The following is a 22,649-nucleotide window of genomic DNA, read 5'->3' as shown; positions in this document are numbered from 1 at the left end:
TCACCACACGGACAGTGACACACCATTAAGGTCTCTAACCACTTTGAACAGTTTTGTGTTGCACCTGTCAGTGACTTCTTAACGCTAGATTTGGGTACAGATCCTAATCTTAAGAGGTAAATTTAAAACGTCACATAAAAACACATGTACACCTAACAGCCAAATCACTGGATAATAAACCTGACCGCGGTCCACGCTGGGCGGTGGCCCTGACCGCGGTCCACGCTGGGCGGTGGCCCTGACCGCGGTCCACGCTGGGCGGTGGCCCTGACCGCGGTCCACGCTGGGCGGTGGCCCTGACCGCGGTCCACGCTGGGCGGTGGCCCTGACCGCGGTCCACGCTGGGCGGTGGCCCTGACCGCGGTCCACGCTGGGCGGTGGCCCTGACCGCGGTCCACGCTGGGCGGTGGCCCTGACCGCGGTCCACGCTGGGCGGTGGCCCTGACCGCGGTCCACGCTGGGCGGTGGCCCTGACCGCGGTCCACGCTGGGCGGTGGCCCTGACCGCGGTCCACGCTGGGCGGTGGCCCTGACCGCGGTCCACGCTGGGCGGTGGCCCTGACCGCGGTCCACGCTGGGCGGTGGCCCTGACCGCGGTCCACGCTGGGCGGTGGCCCTGACCGCGGTCCACGCTGGGCGGTGGCCCTGACCGCGGTCCACGCTGGGCGGTGGCCCTGACCGCGGTCCACGCTGGGCGGTGGCCCTGACCGCGGTCCACGCTGGGCGGTGGCCCTGACCGCGGTCCACGCTGGGCGGTGGCCCTGACCGCGGTCCACGCTGGGCGGTGGCCCTGACCGCGGTCCACGCTGGGCGGTGGCCCTGACCGCGGTCCACGCTGGGCGGTGGCCCTGACCGCGGTCCACGCTGGGCGGTGGCCCTGACCGCGGTCCACGCTGGGCGGTGGCCCTGACCGCGGTCCACGCTGGGCGGTGGCCCTGACCGCGGTCCACGCTGGGCGGTGGCCCTGACCGCGGTCCACGCTGGGCGGTGGCCCTGACCGCGGTCCACGCTGGGCGGTGGCCCTGACCGCGGTCCACGCTGGGCGGTGGCCCTGACCGCGGTCCACGCTGGGCGGTGGCCCTGACCGCGGTCCACGCTGGGCGGTGGCCCTGACCGCGGTCCACGCTGGGCGGTGGCCCTGACCGCGGTCCACGCTGGGCGGTGGCCCTGACCGCGGTCCACGCTGGGCGGTGGCCCTGACCGCGGTCCACGCTGGGCGGTGGCCCTGACCGCGGTCCACGCTGGGCGGTGGCCCTGACCGCGGTCCACGCTGGGCGGTGGCCCTGACCGCGGTCCACGCTGGGCGGTGGCCCTGACCGCGGTCCACGCTGGGCGGTGGCCCTGACCGCGGTCCACGCTGGGCGGTGGCCCTGACCGCGGTCCACGCTGGGCGGTGGCCCTGACCGCGGTCCACGCTGGGCGGTGGCCCTGACCGCGGTCCACGCTGGGCGGTGGCCCTGACCGCGGTCCACGCTGGGCGGTGGCCCTGACCGCGGTCCACGCTGGGCGGTGGCCCTGACCGCGGTCCACGCTGGGCGGTGGCCCTGACCGCGGTCCACGCTGGGCGGTGGCCCTGACCGCGGTCCACGCTGGGCGGTGGCCCTGACCGCGGTCCACGCTGGGCGGTGGCCCTGACCGCGGTCCACGCTGGGCGGTGGCCCTGACCGCGGTCCACGCTGGGCGGTGGCCCTGACCGCGGTCCACGCTGGGCGGTGGCCCTGACCGCGGTCCACGCTGGGCGGTGGCCCTGACCGCGGTCCACGCTGGGCGGTGGCCCTGACCCCAATAAGCAACTCAGCACCAGCGTTGAAAGATTCAGAAGTGGTTGATTTTGTTCTGCTCGTTGTCCACTCTCTGGACAACAGAAAGCTGGGATGGGAATGAGGGGGATTAAAAGCAGGAGTGACGGAATAAAATGGGTTATAGTGGGTCTGGTAATACTGTACATAGAACATTACAAGCTCTGCCATTAACTTGACGAAATGACGAGAATCTCAATCTCTGATTAGATTTTGTAAGATCTCATTTTACTAGTCTGCTCTTAATTTGAAGTCAGGTAATTCGAATTACTGGACTTTTTTTGCACTAAGATTGCCATTTTAATTACATTCACGTGACTGCATAAGTTGATTTTTTTTGTGCAAAATAACAACATTGAATGATCAGATGTAGACTGCACTCAGCATATTCAGTGACTGAATCTATTTGAATAAATTGGAACACCACAGAATTTGGTATTAAGTGTTTTAGGGAACAGTACACTTTAATGTTGTGTCAATACGCTTCTCATGTGATACCCTTAATTCATCATCACAAATTACTCTGCCCACTGTCAATGACAGGTTTGTATTCACTCTAGTGTTAGTTGCTCCAAATGCTCTCTACAGATACAATTGTACTGCCAGGTATTTTTACACAATTTTAGTGGACATATGAACGTTTTACATGCTCACTATTATGCTGTACTGAAACACCGAGTTAGCACAAATACAAGGTGCTTTAAACATATTTCTCAGTTCCATCCTGTAGTGTAGAGTTTCTCCTGTATAAATGAGTGTGCATGGGGAGAACTGCAGAAGGGCTGCAGACAGAATAAGCTACATGCTGTGTAGTATGATTTTAAAAAGGCCTTTGTGGTTGTGAAAGCTGGAGCCCACATTGTGGAGTGAATAGCGTTTGAATTGGACTCTAGATTGACCTCCATAGTGTACAAGCTACCAGCTCTCCTGTAATCGGTGAGAGACGTGCACATGAGTTTGCTCTCTCTCCTCCTGATTGTGGTCTTGTACATGTTGCAGGGCTAAGGGGAAAGAGCAGAGGAGTGGCACTAATTGGAAAGCTCTTTCAAAGAGCTGGCACGGGTACGATGGGCCAACTGGCCGCCTTCTGTGCTGTATCTTTCTATGTAGGTGACCTGTACTGGTAACTCCTGACATTTCTCTTCCTCTAGTGAAAGAAAGCAAGCAACTATTACGGAGACAGGACTATTTCAGCATCTATAGCTGTAATAAAAGGTCTCTATTAAAACATTTTTAGAGGTGAGGTGAGAGTGACTGCACTTGACATCAAGGCAGCATTTGATCGAGTGTGGCACCAAGGAGCCCTAGTAAAATTGAAGTCAATGGGAATCAGGGGGAAAACTCTCCAGTGGCTGGAGTCATACCTAGCACAAAGGAAGATGGTAGTGGTTGTTGGAGGCCAATCATCTCAGTCCCAGGACACTGCTGCAGGAGTTCCTCAGGGCAGTGTCCTAGGCCCAACTATCTTCAGCTGCTTCATCAATGACCTTCCCTCCATCATAAGGTCAGAAATGGGGATGTTCACTAACGATTGCACAGTGTTCAGTTCCATTCGCAACTCCTCAGATAATGAAGCAGTCCGTGCCCGCATGAGCAAGGCCTGGACGACATCCAGGCTTGGCGAGTAACATTTACGTCAGGCAATGACCATTTCCAACAAGAGAGAGTCTAACCACCTCCCCTTGACATCAACGCCATTACCGAATCCCCCACCATCAACATCCTGGAGGTCACCATTGATCAGAAACTTAACTGGACCAGCCACATAAATACTGTGGCTACAAGAGCAGGTCAGAGGCTGGGTATTCTGCAGCGAGTGACTCACCCCCTGACTCCCCGAAGCCTTTCCACCATCTACAAGGCACAAGTCAGGAGTGTGATGGAATACTCTCCACTTGCCTGGATGAGTGCAGCTCCAACAACACTCAAGAAGCTCGACACCGTCCAGGACAAAGCAGCCCACTTGATTGGCACCCCATCCACTACCCTAAACATTCACTCCCTTCACCACCGGCGCACCGTGGCTGTAGTGTGTACCATCTATGGGATGCACTGCAGCAACTCGCCAAGGCTTCTTCGACAGCACCGCCCAAACCCGCGACCTCTACCACCTAGAAGGATGAGGGCAGCAGGCACATCGGAACACCACCACTTGCACGTTCCCCTCAAAGTCACACACCATCCCTGACTTGGAAATATATCGCCGTTCCTTCATCGTCGCTGGGTCAAAATCCTGGAACTCCCTTCCTAACAACACTGTGGGAGAACCTTCACCACATGGACTGCAGCGGTTCAAGAAGGCGGCTCACCATCACCTTCTCCAAGGGCAATTAGTGATGGGCAATAAATGCCGGCCTTGCCAGTGACGCTCACATCCCATGAACTAATAATAAAAAAAAAATAGGATTTTGTCAATTGGTGTGGATTCTAAGATAGTCCTGCTTCCATTGCTGCAAGAGGAAGCAAATCCCATTGCTAGCTGGATTTCAAAAATAAAAAGAGAAGAAAAAGAAGCTAAGACGGGGAAAGGAGGATGGCTTGCAAGAAAGAGCGAATGCAGAAATGTAGCCCTCTGACAGACCCAGATTGCTGCTGTAACTTGATTTATTTATGTTTTAGGCGCAAGGTATGCTTAAAGTACACCTAGGATTTAGCCCCTGTCATAGTGAAACTGCTTCACTTTGGAATCATATGGCACCAAAAATCCTCTCCATAAAAGTAGTTCCATGACAGTGAGGGGTGCTTTATATTACCTATCCCTAGTTTATTCAGTAGCTTTTTGTGATATTATATGACGCCAGGTTTTAATATTCTGGCTGCTCGATAGTGATAGACTTAGTTTCTCAATATTTGTGTTTTTAAAGACAGCAGAAAAATGGCTTTTGGAGTGGGTTGGACTATCTGGAAAAATATCTCTATATGACAATGCAACCGAATAAGCCCCTTAAGCCTTTGGGGTCAGGAGCCTGGGTGGTTCTGATGGGAGTGGAGGTTTATTTTTCAATCTCAAACCATTGGTTTCTAAAATAGCACCCTGACAAAAGAAAAGTATCTGCCTATCTATCTACATTTCTACTGTAAAATATTGTAGAGTAAAATTTAAAAATATGTGTATCTACTGAACCATATCATACATTTGTTGTGCTAATTCTATGGCTTCGCTGATGGAATCTTTTAAATATTTTTCCCCTCTCCCTCCTCACCACAATGTAAATGTAGTCCTCTGCAAGACAACCCCGCTAAGGCGCCCGAGAGTGACCGAATTATTCGGGTAACAGTGAGATGCAGACAGCTTTTCACCTCATCTGCATTGGACTGTTTTAAACAGGAAGGAACCTTGTAATGAATTCACCTGGCTGACCTTACTAAAACCTTGTTTGAGAATAACAGCCGTTTCATTAAGTGTGGTTAAAAACAAGCAGTGTGAGAAGCTCTTTATCAACTCATCAGTTCATAACCGATAAAGGGTATAAGTGATTGAGGTAGATAAAGAATGCATGTTTGTTTGACAAATCTTTCTATTTTTACTGCCTAGCTCCCCTTTGAGATGGAAGTGTACTATATCCAGCACATCACGCTATATATTGTTCCAATCTACCTGCTGCAGAAAGGGGGTAAGCTGCTGCAACTTTTTATGGATTTTTTTTTTAATGTTCCAAGTGGCAAAATATTTTGCTAGCTTTCAATGTATGATTAATTAAATGCTTTTTTTACTATTAGCTCCTTCAGTGGTTTACTAAGTAAATGCATGGCCCAGTGTGGAACTGCATCACAAAGGCTAGAAAGGTCCCATGTTTGATCCCTGATTTGTGCTAAGTTAGTTGGTCTCAAGCAATGTGGCAGTAGGAATGATGCATTCAGTTTCAGTGTTCCCATGCTAGGGAGGGAAAAATCAGGAAGGAATTCTGATCCTGATCACTGTCTAGTAACTCCTTCTGGCAAGGTGTGCATGGATGTCAGGTGAGGATAGAATCTGGTTCAGCTATGATGATCCTTACAGCTGAATAGCTGCTTGATAGTTATTGCCTAGACTTATGAAGATTGAACAACTGGGCAAGGTAGTTGGAGGGCTGCTGGAAATCCCCGGAAAAGGTTGGTACCTTCAGGAGAGGGAAGAAACATTTTTGGGGTATTTTTTAAAAATGGAATTAGGCACCTCATTGGGTTAAAACCTGGCATCAAATACAGCCCAGACTGATTAAATGGAGGTCTGCTCTGTCTGTTGGCACTAAATTAGTAATCTAACACCACAGGATAGTAGTTGTGGGGAATGGAAAAATGTCATAGGGGGTGGTACTCTGAGGAGGTTGCAGCTGACACATATTGTTGGAGCAGAGTGAAGGGAGCATTTACTGTATATAATCAAGTAGAAGACTAGAAATTTAGGTTAACTATTTGGGTGTTGAAAATAAGACCATAAGACCATAAGAGATAGGAGCAGGAGTAGGCCATTCGGCCCCTCAAGCCTGCTCTGCCATTTAGTGAGATCATGGCTGATCTGATTTTTACCTCAACTCCACTTTCTTGCCCTTTCCCCATATCCTTTGACTCCCTTGCTGATCAAAAATGTGTCTAACTTAGCCTTGAATTTATTCAATGACTCAGTCTCCACAGCTTTTTGGGGTAAAGAATTCCAAAAATTCACGACCCTCTGGGAGAAGAAATTCCACCTCATTTCCATCTTAAACGGGCGACCCCTTATTCTGAGACTGCCCCCGAGTTTTAGATTCCCCCAAGAGAGGTAACATCCTCTCAGCATCTACCCTATCGAGTCCCCTCAGAATCTTGTATGTTTCAATAAGATCTCCTCTCATTCATCTAAACTCCAATGAGTATAGACCCAACCTGTTCAATCTTTCCTCATAAGACAACCCTTCCATACCTGGAATCAACCTAGTGAACCTTCTCTGAACTGCCTCCAATGCAAGTATGTCCTTCCTTAAATAAGGGCACCAGAACTGTATGCAGTACTCCAGGTGTGGTCTCACTAGCGCCCTGTACAATTGTAGCATGACTTCCCTGCTTTTATACTTCATCCCCCTAGAAATAAAGGCCAATATTGCGTTTGCCTTCCAGATTACCTGCTGCACCTGTATGTTGACATTTTGTGTTTCATGTATGAGTACACCCAGATTCCTCTGTACCGCAGCATTTTGTAGTATTTCTCCATTCAAATAATATTTTGCTTTTTTATTTTTCCTCCCAAAGTGGATGACTTCACATTTTCCCACATTATATTCCATCTGCCAAATTTTTGCCCATTCGCTTAACCTGTCAATATCCCTTTGCAGACACTTTGTGTCCTCATCGCAACTTGCTTTTCCACCTATCTTTGTATCATCAGCAAATTTGGCCACAAGACACTCTGTTCCTTCATCCAAAGCATTGATATATATTGTAAATAGTTGAGGCCCCAGCACTGATCCCTGCGACACCCCACTAGTTACAGATTGCCATTTTGAAAATGACCTTTTTATCCCGACTCTTTGTTTTCTGTTAGTTAGCCAATCCTCTATCCATGCCAGTCTATTACCCCTAACACCATGAGCCCTTATCTTGTGCAGTACTCTTTTTTTTTTATGTGGCACCTTATCGAATGCCTTTTGGAAATCCAAATATACTGCATCCATTGGTTCCCCTTTATCCACCCTGCCTGTTAGTTCCTCAAAGAGCTCTAATAAATTTGTCAGACATGATTTCCCCTTCATAAAACCATGTTGACTCTCCTTGATTGAAAATAAGGAGGTCTTTTTACACATGTCGATGTGTTGGATGGAACTATAGCTCACTTTGGAGAAAGCAGTCATCTCCTAACCCAGTTCCACGTTCCATGCTATTTTGGACTTTCCAGTACTTTTCTCCTCTCTTCGGCTTCCAGTCTCCTCTTATCTCCCTCCCAATCACCCCCCTCCACCCGACTGTCCTATCTGTGGCTCTTGGACTCCCGCTCCCTATCACATTGGCGACAGTGCATGGATCAGTCCATGTGTTGAAAGCAAATTTCTCTGGGGAATTGTGATGACTAATGGGGCAAGGTCGTAGATTTTTTTTTCAGTGTTTTTGACTAGAAAGTTGTCTTATACACGATCCTGTACGGCAACCATGATATACATGATCTGTGAGTACGTCTACTCACCAACATAATAAAACATTTTATTGAATAGAAGCATTTTTATTTAAAGCCGCCTTGTATTTGTATCATCTTTGGAAAGACTTCCACTCTTTCATACTGAGATTTCAGGACCACATTGGGTAACTGACTGCCATCTTATTGAACAGTTTCAACAAATCCTCATCACAAAAATGGTTTGACTCGATGAAGCTTCTGTTTGGCTGGACTCCCCAATAGTTATAGGCACTACAATTGGCTTCAATACCTCCTAGACTAGAGAGGGGAAATAAACAGCAAGCACTCCCATCCTAGACTTGAGGCAGGCTCATTGTGGTTGTGCCAATGCTAGCTGTTCAGTTGGAGCTACTGATCACTATCAGTTGCCCCCTTCAAGTTTGGACATCACGTGAGGATTGTGCTTGCACAATTAGTGTGCTAAACTCAAAAGAGCCAGTTGGGTGATTTACTAGAATGGTTGCTGCCCAGTCAGCTACAATCCAACATGAGTTAGTACCTTCAGCAGAGGAGGGGAGAAAGTTTGATTGGGGAAATGATGAAAGGACACACCTAAAAATATTTCTAAGAACCTTGGTGCTGCATATTTAAATTCCATCACACTGGGGACTGTCATGGAGTGATAAGTTTTTAAATCTATCTGATTGCTAGTGAGCTGAAGCCATCTACTGGTGACTTGCAAGAACTGATATGAACATGCTGGATTTTATTATTTTGTAGACTGAAGCTATTCTCTGTAGAAGTTGCAATCCTGCAGATGTTTTGCTATTTTAGATTTTAACATTTAAAAAAAATCCTACCCAACTTCCTCTTTGATATGTGGCTCCTTTTTCAAAATCATCTTTGCAGACACACCACAGCTGATGAAGTTTGCAGGGGACAAGCTTTAGACACAAATTTTATTAACTGAGACCCCAAACCATCTTGGCAATTTGTATTATTTGTCTAATGCTGCTTTTACAGAGGGTCATTTTGGCAAAAGCTGAGAAATGCCAGTTATGTACAGATCAAATTATTTGATATCTTGATAAATAACTGGGTTTTAAAAAAAAATGTATACAGTGTCACAAAAGGTAAATAAAGTTTGATTTAGCTGTTTCAAAGATAACATCTTTAAGAGGCCACATGTCTCCTTATTTACAAATACCAGGCTGCACGGTGGCATGATTACAATTAACCTCAAAGGACTAGCACTCGATGAGTTCTTAACTAATTAATGGCAACACTGGAACAAAAGTAAAATACTGTGGATGCTAGAATTCTGAAATAAAAACAAAGTGCTGGAAACATTCAGCAGGTCAGGCAACACTATACTGGTTGATCTGTGAATAAAATAGCAGCTCAAGAAATGTGTAGGAAAGAAAATGGTGCTGAACTCTACCCGGTGATGCAATTCCCGGCGAGAGGAGAAGATGTCTGCATACTAGACCAGCTCTCATGCCTTGCTCTGCCAGCCACTGCAGAGCTTCAGTTTATTTTAAAATGTTTCCTCAGCTCTCCTCTCCTGAATGAGCTCGCTTATACTGAGGTACAAGTGAATGGGTGCCAGCTACCCTCTGGTGCCTCAACTAAAGGGGCTGTTCTTCATACATGAGCCCAGACAATAAAATGTTGGCAGGCTATTCAGTTATGATGGACGTCATAGTCATGCCAGACTCTGTAGCCAGACCTGACTTACCACGCACTTTCCAGTAGCAGGCACTGGATAGTGATCAGGAGTGGGAATCATGACTTTTTTTTGTCCACAGTCATCTCTCACCTGAGGCATTAAGGTCAGCTGTAGGTCTCTACCTGCTGCCCAGGCTGAGAGCCGCTAACTGACCAGCTATTTATGAAGAATATCTTCATCATATTCTTTTAAAGCAGGAAATTAAAGCAAAAATAAGTTATTGCTGGATAAAACATTGTCGAGATTCATTAATGTACATTTTTTTAAAACAAAATTCTTTTAGGGGCACTTGACAGGGATATTGTAGACTTGTTTTAGTAATGTGTGTGTAGTCATGGAACCAGGGTGAGTCCTTCCTGTCTTCCGTTTTTGTGCTTTTTTTATCTCTCGATTTTCGTTTTGACTGTGGGCACATGCGCTACTGTTCAATTGGGCTTAGTTAAGCTGCTTGCACTTGAAACCTTCCAAATGCTGTATGCCTTCTTCAATCAAACCATTGGCCTGCTGTAGATGTTTTAGAGAATTTGACACACAGGCACTGGCTTCAGAAGACACACTGATGGTAATGATGTTGATTGTTTCCAACACTCAGTCCTAGATGAGTAGCTCTGGAGATGACTTTGAACTTTTCCGCTCTACTTCACTATGTGCAACACCAGATAAGTCACTATCAGCATAAAACTACAGTGCTGTGGTTTGTTTATTTTTCGTATTTTTCCTTGGAGAGAAAAATGTGAAGTAGTAAAAGGATTTGCAGGCTGATTAACAGTCTGGTTGCGATGTGAACACTCCTTCTATTGCCATAACCATCTTTATACCAGCCGATAGTGGTTAGTCCTATACAGCGGGAGGGTTTTCTGGTCTCCTGCAACCCATACAATGAGGGGGGTGGGGGGCACCCACACCCACACCCACCAGATCCGAGTATCTTGGTGGATGTCATCCCAGGATTCAGAGTTGAAGCTCCTATCTCTGCTTGCCGGGAGTGTCTGGAGCGGGATTCGAACCCTGCACTTTCTGACTGAGGTGAGAATGTTATCACTAAGCCAAAGGCTCGTTCAGTGCTGCAGCTAAGAGGAAAGGACATTAAAAACAGTAGATTATAAGCAGATGGATAGTGTATAATACAAGATTGTATTCATATTTAATCTCTATGTTCTTTTTGATTTTGTTTAGACTCACAGGAACATTTGTGTGGGAGGCAGTACTTGATGTGCGTATAGATAACTATGTCCTGTCACATACGTTGGATGGGTATTTTTAAGATAGACTCATCATCAGCGCCCTGTTTTTGTTTTTAAAAAAAAAACACTTTACTTTACAAATTAAATTTAATTATAGTCCATTTTAACATCAACTTGTTTTTCTTTTCTTGGTCTGTTATTTCTTTGGGTGGGTGAGGAATATCTTTGGAAAGTGCTGATGACCTAATCACAGGAAGTACCGAGTCCATTGGTGTGAGGAAATGGATTTGACAACAATTAATTAAGTTCGGATACCACAGAGATCATTATTCAACCTGTGTGTTAATTTAGCTCCTTTACACTGATGAGTTCAGTGAATCTTCCAGTTTTCCCAGTGATAACATTAATAACCAACGTTTAAAAAGGAGTACTGAAACAAAGGACAGAAAAAAAAGTAAGAGGTGTTTCGCCAATAATTATCCTTTAACATTTTTAAAGGATTACTTATAAGGTGAATCCTCTTTAAACTCCAGTGGCATGCTTTAATTGAGGTGTTTGACTTTATATTTTAGGCTAGTTTTTGTAGTAAGTGTGCTCAGGGAGGCAGGACCAGTGCTTCACCAGGGTGTGAGCCCCTCCTATTGTTTCTCTTCCCTGTTTTTGTGTGTGTGTGTTAAAGGGGCCAGATGGGGGTTGGGCAAAGGCCCGATTGCAGCATTTGGCTGCTGCCATGAACATAATGGTATTCCTAGTTTAGAGGTGCCAACTTGTGCTGCCACCTCTTGGTGCGCTGATAACTCTGTTACTGTATATTCAACCCACACTTATCTCTGTAAGACTGGATGACAAATGTGTTACTCACAGCATTTTTATTTGAAAATCAAATGAAAAATATTCCTCTTTGTTTTGTGAAGAGAAATGTTTCCTCTTCTGAATGTGATAAATTTAGTACAAGCACCAACTTTTATTTTGTAAATGTCTGCATTCTTTGATAGAAATTAAATTACATGTGTTTGTAATTGCTGTGTGACTTCCTACCAAAATTTCAAGTGTCACAGTTTGCCTTTATTTATGAGCAGATTTCCTCCTCTGCCCAATTTCCCCCTCCCCTAAAGACAGTGACTCATGCTGGTGTATGGTTTCAAGAGTGCTAGTGGCTGTCTCCCAAGTGGACATTCTTCATCTCTGAGCCTAGACAGCGAGAGTTGGCAGGCTATTTGACTATTGGGTATCACAGCCAAGCTTGACTTGTGGTGAGGATAAGATTAGGTTTGACTGTGGTGTCCAACATGATCTCCAGCAGGGGCTACAGGATAGTAATCAGGAGCAGGAACCTGGTTGAAGTAGTTTTCCCCCCTTCCCATCTCACAGATGCTGAGGTCAATAGTCTGTATAGTGCAATACTACAGAGGGTATTGCATTTATAGCCAGGGAGCTCCAGATTAATGGCTTGATTTTAATTTTAAAAATGCCACACACACTTAAGGTTAGTCCTAGTTTATCTTGACTTCATTTAAAATAAACAAGACTTAGATATTCACAGAGCTGCGTTGAGCTACAATCTTATGAAAACAGTCAGCATTACTGCACAGGGCTGACTGCAGCAAGAACTGTGTGTTCGAACTATAAATAGATTCCACTGAAAATAACATTTTTTAAGAATCAAGGATTTCCTTTATCCAATAATTATACACCGTTCCTAATTTAAACCAAGTTATTAATAGAACAGTCTGAAGGTTTTGTTCCTTTTAATTTTCCCCAGATCTGGTTGTAGAACATCGAACAACAACAGCATATTTTAGATTGGGCATGGAATTGGAAGCTCTAAAGAGAGGGTAATCAGGGTTACCGCAGGATACGATCATTTTTTTATTCGTTCATGGGATGTGGGCGTCGCTGGCGAGGCCAGCATTTATTGTCCATCCCTAATAATTGCTATGTTGCTGGGGGAGGGAGGTGGGGGAATGAGAGATTGTCCCGGGGAGGGCAGTAAGCCAGGATTGAACAGTTCAGATGTGAGGATGAATGAATATTTTTGGAGTTTTACTTGATTTCCTTTGAGGAATCAGGGAGTTTAATCCAGAACTTTCTTTCAGAAGATGAAATTGGTGCAGAATTTACAACCTGGTAGATTGTATGATTAGTGGGAGGTGCAGGGCTGGTAGGCAGAAAGGTGCTTTCTTGTGCTGTTGCATTTAATGAAGATCTTTTAGATGAACCTGTGTTCATTATTAACTAGCTGTGCGTAATTGTTGTACTTTGGTGTTGTATTTGGTGAAATAATCACCGTACAAAGATTTGAAAATGTACAGATGAAGGGAAAGAAGAGTAGTGTTACTTTCACTTCCTTCTTGAAGTCAAATGATGAGAGTTCTTCCACTGAGAGCAGGTGACTATGGCAGCCAGGACTGGGATTTAAACGTGTGACCCACTGTTTAAGGGTCCAGGGCTGCAGCTGCTTTGTTTTGAGATTTTTCTTCCCACCCCCTCCCTGCCGGCACTTTCTCATCCGTATTTCCGTGGGTACTGGCTGCCCTTTGACACCTCACCCAAAAATGGCCATTCTTCAGAATGAGAGCCAAGACATTGAATATCAGCAGACTGTTCAGCATTGGGAGTGTTTTGGCTGAGCCTGGTTCTGTCCTCGCACGCAATTTCCATCAGAAATCAAGTTATCAGGTTCGGGGGCCAGTGACCATTCTCACTGGGAGCTCTAGCCAATTTATTTCCCCCATCCCACATGCCTGGACTCCTACCTTTGTTCAAGCTGAGATCAGCTAACTCAGCACAAACTGGGGATTGAATCAGTGGCTTTCCCGTTCGGAATGATGCAGTTCCACACTGAGCAGTGTCTTATCAACTGAACCGTTACCCTTTATTTTAGTTAAATTTGAATTTAGAAAATATTGCAACAGCCAATAGCTTCTTAAGGCCTGTAAACCTAGCACACTGGGGACTTTATATGAACTGTACTGTAGGCTTATTAGGGTAGATTTTTCAAAAGGAGTGCAATTTACACCTGAATGGTTAGGAACAGTGTTAAGCTCACCCAAAATGAAGTGTGCTGTTTGCATGCAGTTTTCTGTGGTCAGTTCATTATCACCATTATGCAATGCTTCACGTGCAGATTTGGGCATTGGTAGGGATCACACTCGTGGAACAGAGCAGAAAATTATGTGAAGTGAAATTGAAAGGTTTGGGAACAATAAAAGGAAAATGTCGGAATAGGGGAACAGAAATCTTTGCAGCCTTTGGAAAGGCTCTAAAGGCAATTTAACAAATTGTCAGGGTTTGCCAAGGTTGACCGGGAGCAGGTTAAGACATGACTGGCAAAAATGAAGTGGATGGAAACCCAAGGTGCAGGCTTGAGTTTGCAGGCAAGTGTCGGTGAAGTCCAGCGTCTGACCCCTGTTTGATATCTGCTGAGCTGGAAGTGATATTGTGAAGAGGGTGTCTCCTCTTTCAGCTCCAAGCCACCATCACCATAGGTCAGTATTGCAGCATGCCTGGAAAGAGGTGTGGGTAGGTTGGAAGCTGCAGCTGACCAGTACTGTCACTGACCGTAATGGCCCTATGCTACATGTTAGCTACAAGTGGTATTCTAGCAGTAGATGGCACAGCTCTGTATCAGGCTCTTTGTTGACTGTGGTGACAATTCCCCATGGCTGTTTCCTGGTAGCTGCAACAATACTTGCAAGTATGGCTAGTGGCATGTTGGTGGGTGCAGCCAAACAGGGTATGCTGGCTGTTGAAGCACGATTGGGATGCTTCTGAGGATGTATCTGGCGTTACGGTTAGTGTAGCATTCATATATTTTACGTGTGCTATCAGATTTGCTCTCCCAACTTTGTTTGGGATTAGGAGTCTCCTCTGCAGAGGCAGATAGATGCATCTCTGTCTATGGACATGAGTGTCAGGGTGCCGGTGGCTGGACATAGAACACATCCCTCCATTGGTCCTGTTTCAGGTGGCACTTCCGTTGCTAGCGTTCCCCCTTTCCTGAAATTTATGTGTGACAAAGTGGACCGAGATCCAGTGTGACTGCTCTCTGCTGCATCTTCCAATCGGGTTCCCAGTCAAAAATCAGGTGAACTTGATCGGAAAATCTATCTCATTTTTTTAGTTCTTACACCTAGTTTGCAAACTCTTGTGTGACTGACAAAAAATCCAATTCTTAAGCACCAAGGCTTCTTCTACAGCACCTCCCAAACCTGCGACCTCTACCACCTAGAAGGATAAGGGCAGCAGGCACATGGGACCACCACCACCTGCACGTTCCCCTCCAAGTCACACACCATCCCGACTTGGAAATATATCGCCATTCTTTCATGTCGCTGGGTCAAAATCCTGGAACTCCCTACCTAAAAGCACTGTGGGAGAACCTTCACCACACGGACTACAGTGGTTCAAGAAGGTGGCTCACCACCTTCTCAAGGGCCATTAGGGATGGGCAATAAATGCTGACCTTGCCAGCGACGCCCACATCCTATGAACGATTATATAAAAAAAAAGGATTGAGCACAGTGAGTAGTACAGATTGAGAATTCTGTTGTTCTCTTAAACAAGTTTTACATGAAGTGCATCCATCTTTTCACATGACCAGTTATTACAAGAGAAATAAATGTATTAAAGTTAGATCTACTGGCTCCGTCGAGGTTCTTTCCCACAATTTCAAGCAATGAACCTGGCTTGGAGTAGGAATTCATTGAAGACTGTAATGAATCTACAGTCAAAAAAAAAATTCTGCCAGAGTTTCTAGAACAGTCTATTGCAGATCTTGTCACCCATTGAGGTTTTAAGTCGTTCTTCTCTTGCTGAATAATTGACACTGGTCCTGAAAATCCACAGCTGTTCTGGCATAGTCCCACTGTAACTTTTGACAGGCGTACACCAGAACAGCCAGAAACTAGGCCAGGACTGTGATATGCTGGGGTGGACGAAGGCTTTGCCTCCAACAGGCCATTCAGAAAACTTTGGCACGAGACACGGACCCAGCGTATCACAGTCCTGGCCTAGTTTCTGGCTGTTCTGGAGTAGATTTTACAGATTGCACTAGTTCAGTAAAGAGAGTGCAATAGTAGTTCTTTTTGGAAGAAATGAGCACTGAGGAGGGATGTGTTATAGTTTTGTTCACTGGCATACCAAGAGGGAAGGTGTCTAATCAAATTCACCAAATCCTCCTGTGCATTCTGCAATCCAATGGTTGCTATAGGAAAAAAGGACTGGTGAATTTGAGCTGGGCTGATGGAAGGCAAGTCATAGAGCCTCCCATCATCTAATAACTGACAATCCTGGTTCAGCAAATGCTGGTCAACTGTTAGGCAGCCATTTTATTTTTTTTAAGCTATCATGCATATCTGTTTCAACTTACGTTGTGTTCACACAGTATTTTATGCATTGTTACCTTATCTGTGCACATTGAGTACACTGGTTCTAGGCTGTATCTGGTTGACATTGTGCATGACTTTGCAGAGAGTGCAAGCAGGCATTATTCTATATCAGCAGTTGCAGCAGATTTGGGTGTCAGTGAGCAGGTGCTGTATTTGAGTTTTTTTCAAAGATTTTTCCATGTACCAATGTGGAGAGCCAGAGATTCAACTTGATTTTATTAAAGCCTGAAGTAGTACAATTTTAGTTGGGAATGGAAGAGAACGAGGAGACAAAATTCTAGGTAGTTCAGTGCGTGGGCCCTACCCAGCAGGGTGCACAGAAGGATCTGGTGGATTTGATTGGACATCTTCCCTGGTTACAGTAGGGTAACCTCAGAATGGAGACAACCTATTCTAGGTGCTCCTGTCAATTCATGACATCACTAGAATGAGAATTCAATAAAAATGCCTGCTCCTAAGGTACATCCAACCGGTCATTGGGTACCATAAAGCACAGGAGAAAGGGAGGACTGAGAGTGTATGTATTGATGTCACCTTGGTGCATATAGGATTATGAGGCAGTTTAGGAGACTGTTCCCATTTAAATTCACAAAATCACGAATTCACATCTATCTTCAGCACATAAAGTTGGGAAAAACATCTTAGTAGAAATGCAATTCTAAACATTGCATACATTTTATATTCAATATCATACGCTTATTCTCATGAATTAGTGTCTTGAATGGACACTATAAGGCATTGATGACTGTACTTAAAGGATTAAGAGTCCTCCAGTTCAAAATGTCCTATCTGTAATCTTGCCCTTGGCCTTGTGCAAGTTTCAAAGGATATGATACACTGATCTGGATCTGTTTCAAAATAAAACCACATTAACTAATTTAGACTACTCTGCACACTAAAGCTGTAGGCCATGCTTCCTTCTCTGGTAGAGTTGAATTTCTTGTTGAATTTATAGGCTGATCTTCATGGGTTAAGTTCCTGAGAAACATCTTTCCCTTTGGGGAGAGGGGGAGAAGAGTCTTAGTATGAATTGAGGGGGGGGGGGGGGGGGGGAGAGAGAAAAATGCCAGCTTGAATTGAGGGGAGAGGGAGAAAGTGCCAGGTTTAATAGAGAGAGTAAGTACACATCAAATGCTTTCATTCAGGATGTTTTGAGTTATAGCTCATTATGGGAGAATCCTGCTTTAAGCCCATGCCAGTGGTCCTCTCCTGTTATTGCACCAGAATGTACAAACTGTTTTGTAAAAGAATGCTTTTTATTATGCCCTTTTTTTTCCAAAAAGTGGAAATATTCTACTTTTTTTCCTTCAATTTAATTTGTCTGAAAATCACAGATGAAATGCATATATTTTATAGTATAGTTCATGGCATTCGTTGTTTGTAAGCTATGCCCCCATTCTTTTATTTTGTAGCCACACAGCACTCAAATCAACAACAGATGTTGCACCTACCATCATAAATAACATTATAATAGCGCAAGAAAGAATCGGAATACAGTAGCATCTATTTATCCATATTAAAAATCTTATGTCTGCACGCACTTTCTACCTACAAAGTCTTTCTTCCTGTTCTCATGTTTTTGAGTCAACTGTGTTCCATTACAAATTTCTATTTCCACATTAATATTGGAAACTGCCTATGCAAACTTGTCATACTGTAATTACACCCTCTCACCAGAGGTGGCACGGTTGCACCTCAATTTTGCATCTCATCTTGTACTGCAGAATAGCATCTATGGTCTAACCAACTCCACTTTTTTGTTTCCCAATTGCCAAACTTTTTGCTATTTAACCACAGATAATATAAAATCAATGTATATTAAAATAAGGGTAGAATGTGTGATTTCAAAATGGGAACTGAATTACATTTGTGTTCCTGGTCCAATTATCCCCTATCCTCTTCACCTTAAGGTGACACCTGGGGCTCGATTTTACTGTTGGGTTTCCTGTGGGTTTCCAGCGGGGGGGCCCCGAAAATCCCGATATCCAGTCACGTGACCGGATCGCGCCACGATCCCGACCACTTCCGGGTTCCCCGATGACGTGCAGGTCTGCGTGCGCGGCCCCCGCTGGTGGGAATCTCGCAGGCAATTAAAGCCAGCGGGGTTCCACTTGAGTGTACTTACCTTGCTTGTTGAGGTCATTAAATGAGCTGAATCAGCTGTCAAAACAGGAAGTGTGGGATTTTACCTTCAACGCAGTGTTTCACACACTGGGCGAAACAGTCTCCCTCCAACCAGGCGTGTTGCAGCCAGCAGCCTGTGGCAGCTGCCAAGGTGCACTCCACGGGGGGGGGAGAGCCCTCACCCACGCAGGAGGCCACCGCGTCACATAGGGCAACCCCTGCCCCCCACCACCCCCCGCCAAGCCAGAGGACAGACCGACGCGAAACCGCAGCCCCAGTCCGAGGAACCACTCACCTACCCTGCACAACCCCACAGACCAACACCTGCCAGATGGGTGGTGCGTGGACACCCTCGGAGGACGAACAGCATGACCAGCCCCAGCAGCCTCGCAGTCCACGCCGTCCGCCGCAGAGACGTGGAGCCCCCCAACACGGTGCTGTTGCACGCCCACCTGCACAGCAGGAGGGAGGGCAACCGCAGAGAGAGATGCGTCGCAGAGGGCACTACCCTCGCCACAGGGTCCACAGACCAAGGCGCAGCTCCCCGGACCTCTCCGAGCAGCAGTGCACACGGAGGCGCAGATTCACTCGACATGTAGTCGTGGAGATCTGCAGGCTCTTTCATGCCGAGCTGCTCCTGGCTGGCCCCAGCACCATCTGCTTACCTGTCGCTGCCAAAGTCACCACTGCCCTCCACAACTTCTCCTCCGCATCCTTCCGGGGTGCAGCCGGGTACACCGCCGATGTCTCTCAGTCGTCTGCGCGGAAGAGCCCTGCAAATACACCTGCACCTACTCTGCAGTAACACAATGGGTGGCATCAGTGGTGGGTCCTCATAGTGATACCCAGGAGTGGGCATTATTGGACACAACAGACAGGATTCATGGAGACATGGCAGTGGTGGTGCCAATATAATGTGTGATGTTGCTCTGAGATTCAATATAGGTAACACCCATGGCAAACCCTCAGACACCCTTGCGCATCCCCTTCATGCTCACGACACGTTTGCCTTACGCTGCCTACTGCACATATGTGATGCATGCCCCGAGGCTGCAGCACAGGTGGTGGCAGGTTGAGTGAGGCTGGCCGTGAGGGAGATGCACGAGAGGGTGAGTATGGGATAGAGCCATGGGATTGTATGAGGATTGGGTTGCGTGTTAGTGGCGGGGTGAGTACTGGCGAGGTGAGTACGTGCAGGTAAGATGAGGATGGGGTTTGAGTGGGTATGAGGGGTGATGTGACAGAGTAGTGTTGGCGGTGCCGAAGGAGATGTGGGGTGGGGGCAGTGTTGTGGCAGACGGAGTGTAGGGGAAAGACTACGTGTTCTCACTGTGGCTGACCTACTGCGGTCATTGGAGCGCCTCCTGCACTGTATGCAGGTGGGCGATATGTTGGTGGCGCAGGTGACCCCCTCTACCACCTCGAGCCAGGCCTTCTTGGTGGCAGAGGCAGGCCGCTTCCTCCCGCCTGCCGGGTGGAAGATCTCTGTCCTCCCCCTCCTCCTCACCCCATCTGATGATACCTGGGGTGAGGCATCATTAAACTGGGAGCAGCCTTCCCCCTGGGCTGCTCCATGCTGTAATTTGTTCCATTGGTTGCAGCATCTGTCAGTGGAGGACTGCCCCTTTAACTAGAGAGCCTCCAGCTGACAGATCGTACTGCGCAGCCCGCCCGACGCGCAGACCAGCAGCGCGGAGCCCGGAGGAGCAGGTAAGTGGCTCCAATTAGTGGATTGCCTGCTACGATCGCGCGGGCAACCCACTAATTTCACCGGGCACGGAGGCCACGCACCCGAAACCCAACCCGCCGGAAACCCGCAGGCCTGCTAAAATCAGGCCCCTGGTCTTGACTCCCTGTTTGTAACACCACAGCAGGTCAACTAATAACATCAAAAGTCACATATATAGCGTTCACATCTTGTATCACACTCACTGCCTATAAAACTTTCCATGTCCTACTTTCATTTGAATGAATAAGACAAATTTTATTCTGCCATTGTCAATGGGCCCTCATAATACATTCTGCATTACATGGCATAACACCCCTATTTTAAAAAAGCATCATATCCTCCAACTCACCTTGAGCAAAGCAAAGCCAGAGGAGATCTGACAGTCTAGTCTAAATACATTCCACAGAAGCTGTTTCAGAAAGAACAGTCTGCAAACATTGCATTTCTAACCTGACTGTGAATAAAGGTTTTTTTTTGTGGAACAGAAGATCGCAAAATAAGATTTTTATTTGCATTGTCTCTAAGCGCATTACACGTGTATGCCAACCTTGAAAACTAGCAAAACTGACCAACACATTCAGAAAAGCTGACACAGCCCCAGAACAGCTGACAATGCAAGAATCGCCCTGAACGTGAAAACGAGCAGTTACATGGACTTAGGAACTTATTCAGCAGGTATACGTAACATTCCTTCGCTTGAAGAAAAAAGACATAAATCCAAATGTTGAAGGCACAAAATTGATGGGGGTCTTGGGGACATGCTCCCCTGGATAATTTTAATATTTTTCACTATTACAGAGAGAAATTCTGTTTTTGATTTTAAGCACTTTCATAATTAATAGTTTTTCGATATTCGGGGAAAGGAAAGGGAAAAATAAAGCGATGATTAGATTTTCAACAGACCTACCAGACCATCACTTAGTCCAACCCCACACTAGTCCAGTTCACTAGGCACTCCACCCCCTCTTGATCCAGTTCCCAGAGACCCTGTAACCCATCCCAACTATCCACCCTTTCACAGAGAGGTACACTTCTCCCTCTTCGCCCCCCCCCTACCCCTTCCTTCCCAATCTGACCTTGCACTTTACTCCTCTTCCAAGAGTTAAGTTGGTACTCATCTTCCACTTCCCCTGTTCACTCTCCTTCTCACCCCAACGTACCACTCTGAGCTTATGCCTCACTCCCTGTCCTCTTTATTATCATCTATTTCTCCCATCTCTGTTGTCATCCAGCTGCCTTCCGTTCATTGCCTTCCATTTCCCCTTTTCCTTTCTCCTTCATTCCCCCCCCCTTCATTGACATCCTTCTCCCTCTTCATTATCATCCATTTCCCATATTGCTTCCTTTTATCATCCATTTGCCTCATTCCCCGGTCCTGGCCAATATTTATCCCTCAATCAACATCGCTAAAAAATAGATTATTTGGTCATTATCACATTGCCTATTTGTGGGACCTTGCTGTGTGCAAATTGGCTACTTTGTTTCCTACATTATAACAGTGACTACACTTCAAAATTACATCATTGGCTGTAAAGTGCTTTGGGATGTCCTGAGGTTGTGAAAGGCAAGTTTTTTTTTGTGTTGCTATCCATTACCAAACCAACTGCTCATTCCTATCAGTCCTGCTAATGCACTAGACTAGGTCTCCCTCCCCTCTGGTGCCACTCTAAGCACATGGCAGGAATGTAATGGAATACTTTCTATTTGCCTGGACGGGTACAGCTGCAACAATGCTCATAAGTTTGACACCAACCAAGACAAAGCAGTCCACTTGATCGGTATCATATTCCACCAACTTAAACATGCACTCTATCCACCACCTGGCTGCAGTGTGTGCTATCTACAGGATACACTGCAGAAAGTCACCATGGCATCTTTGGCAGCACCTCCCAAACCTGCGACCCCTATCACCCAGAAGGATAAGGGTAGCAGGTGCAATGGAACACCATCACCTCCAAGTCACAGACTATCTCGACTTGAATATATATCACTATACCTTCATCGTTGTTGGGTCAAAATCCTGGAACTACCTACCGAACAGAATTGTGGGAGTACCTTCATGGAGTGCAGCGGTTCAAGAAGGCAGCCCACCAACACCTTTTCAAGGGCAACTAAGGATGGGCAATAAATGCTGGCCTTTCCAGTGACGCCCACATCTTGAGAATAAATAATTTTTTTTTAAAAACTCCCAGTGCTACTGGCAGGGTTGCAACCTCTAAACTGTAGGCAAGAATTGGAGTTCCTGCCTAGAGTATACAGCAATTAGTGCTGAGAGCGAGACCCTGACTGGTTTATTAGCAGCCAAACTCTGGGAGGAATGGGACTTGGGGTAGAGGCACCCAATCTGCACTGAATTTTGTCAGCAAGCACTAACTTGATGACCAAGCTCCCAAATGTTGATAGTTGGCATTAAGGAGTAGCTAGACTTAGACATCCTTTCTGTTTTTCCCTAATTTAAAACAAAATGACTCTCCCTAATGTCACATTCTGGAGAATCCCAGGTGCAAGCACAAGTGCTACGCTCTGTGCCATGGGGAAAGGGAGAGGGGTGGGACCCCAATGTACCACGCACTGGATTCAGTAATTTTGATAAATATTTCCTATCTGCACTGCCATATATTTGAAAAG

General features: G+C 46.3%; 1 protein-coding gene across 1 annotated transcript in view; it reads left to right on the top strand.

The window, feature by feature from the left end:
• The window catches only part of LOC137333064 (transmembrane protein 164), a 125,530-nt gene that overhangs the window by 82,749 nt on the left and 20,132 nt on the right, over nucleotides 1-22,649 (top strand). The window contains exon 4 of the mRNA XM_067997165.1: nucleotides 5,334-5,412. Coding sequence (XP_067853266.1) covers nucleotides 5,334-5,412 — 79 coding nt within the window. The remainder of the gene's footprint in view (nucleotides 1-5,333; nucleotides 5,413-22,649) is intronic.

Source organism: Heptranchias perlo, chromosome 15 (assembly GCF_035084215.1).
Source record: "Heptranchias perlo isolate sHepPer1 chromosome 15, sHepPer1.hap1, whole genome shotgun sequence".
Taxonomy (NCBI): domain Eukaryota; kingdom Metazoa; phylum Chordata; class Chondrichthyes; order Hexanchiformes; family Hexanchidae; genus Heptranchias; species Heptranchias perlo.
The sequence above is the reverse complement of the archived record's forward strand: the minus strand, read 5'-3'. Positions and strand labels throughout refer to the sequence as shown.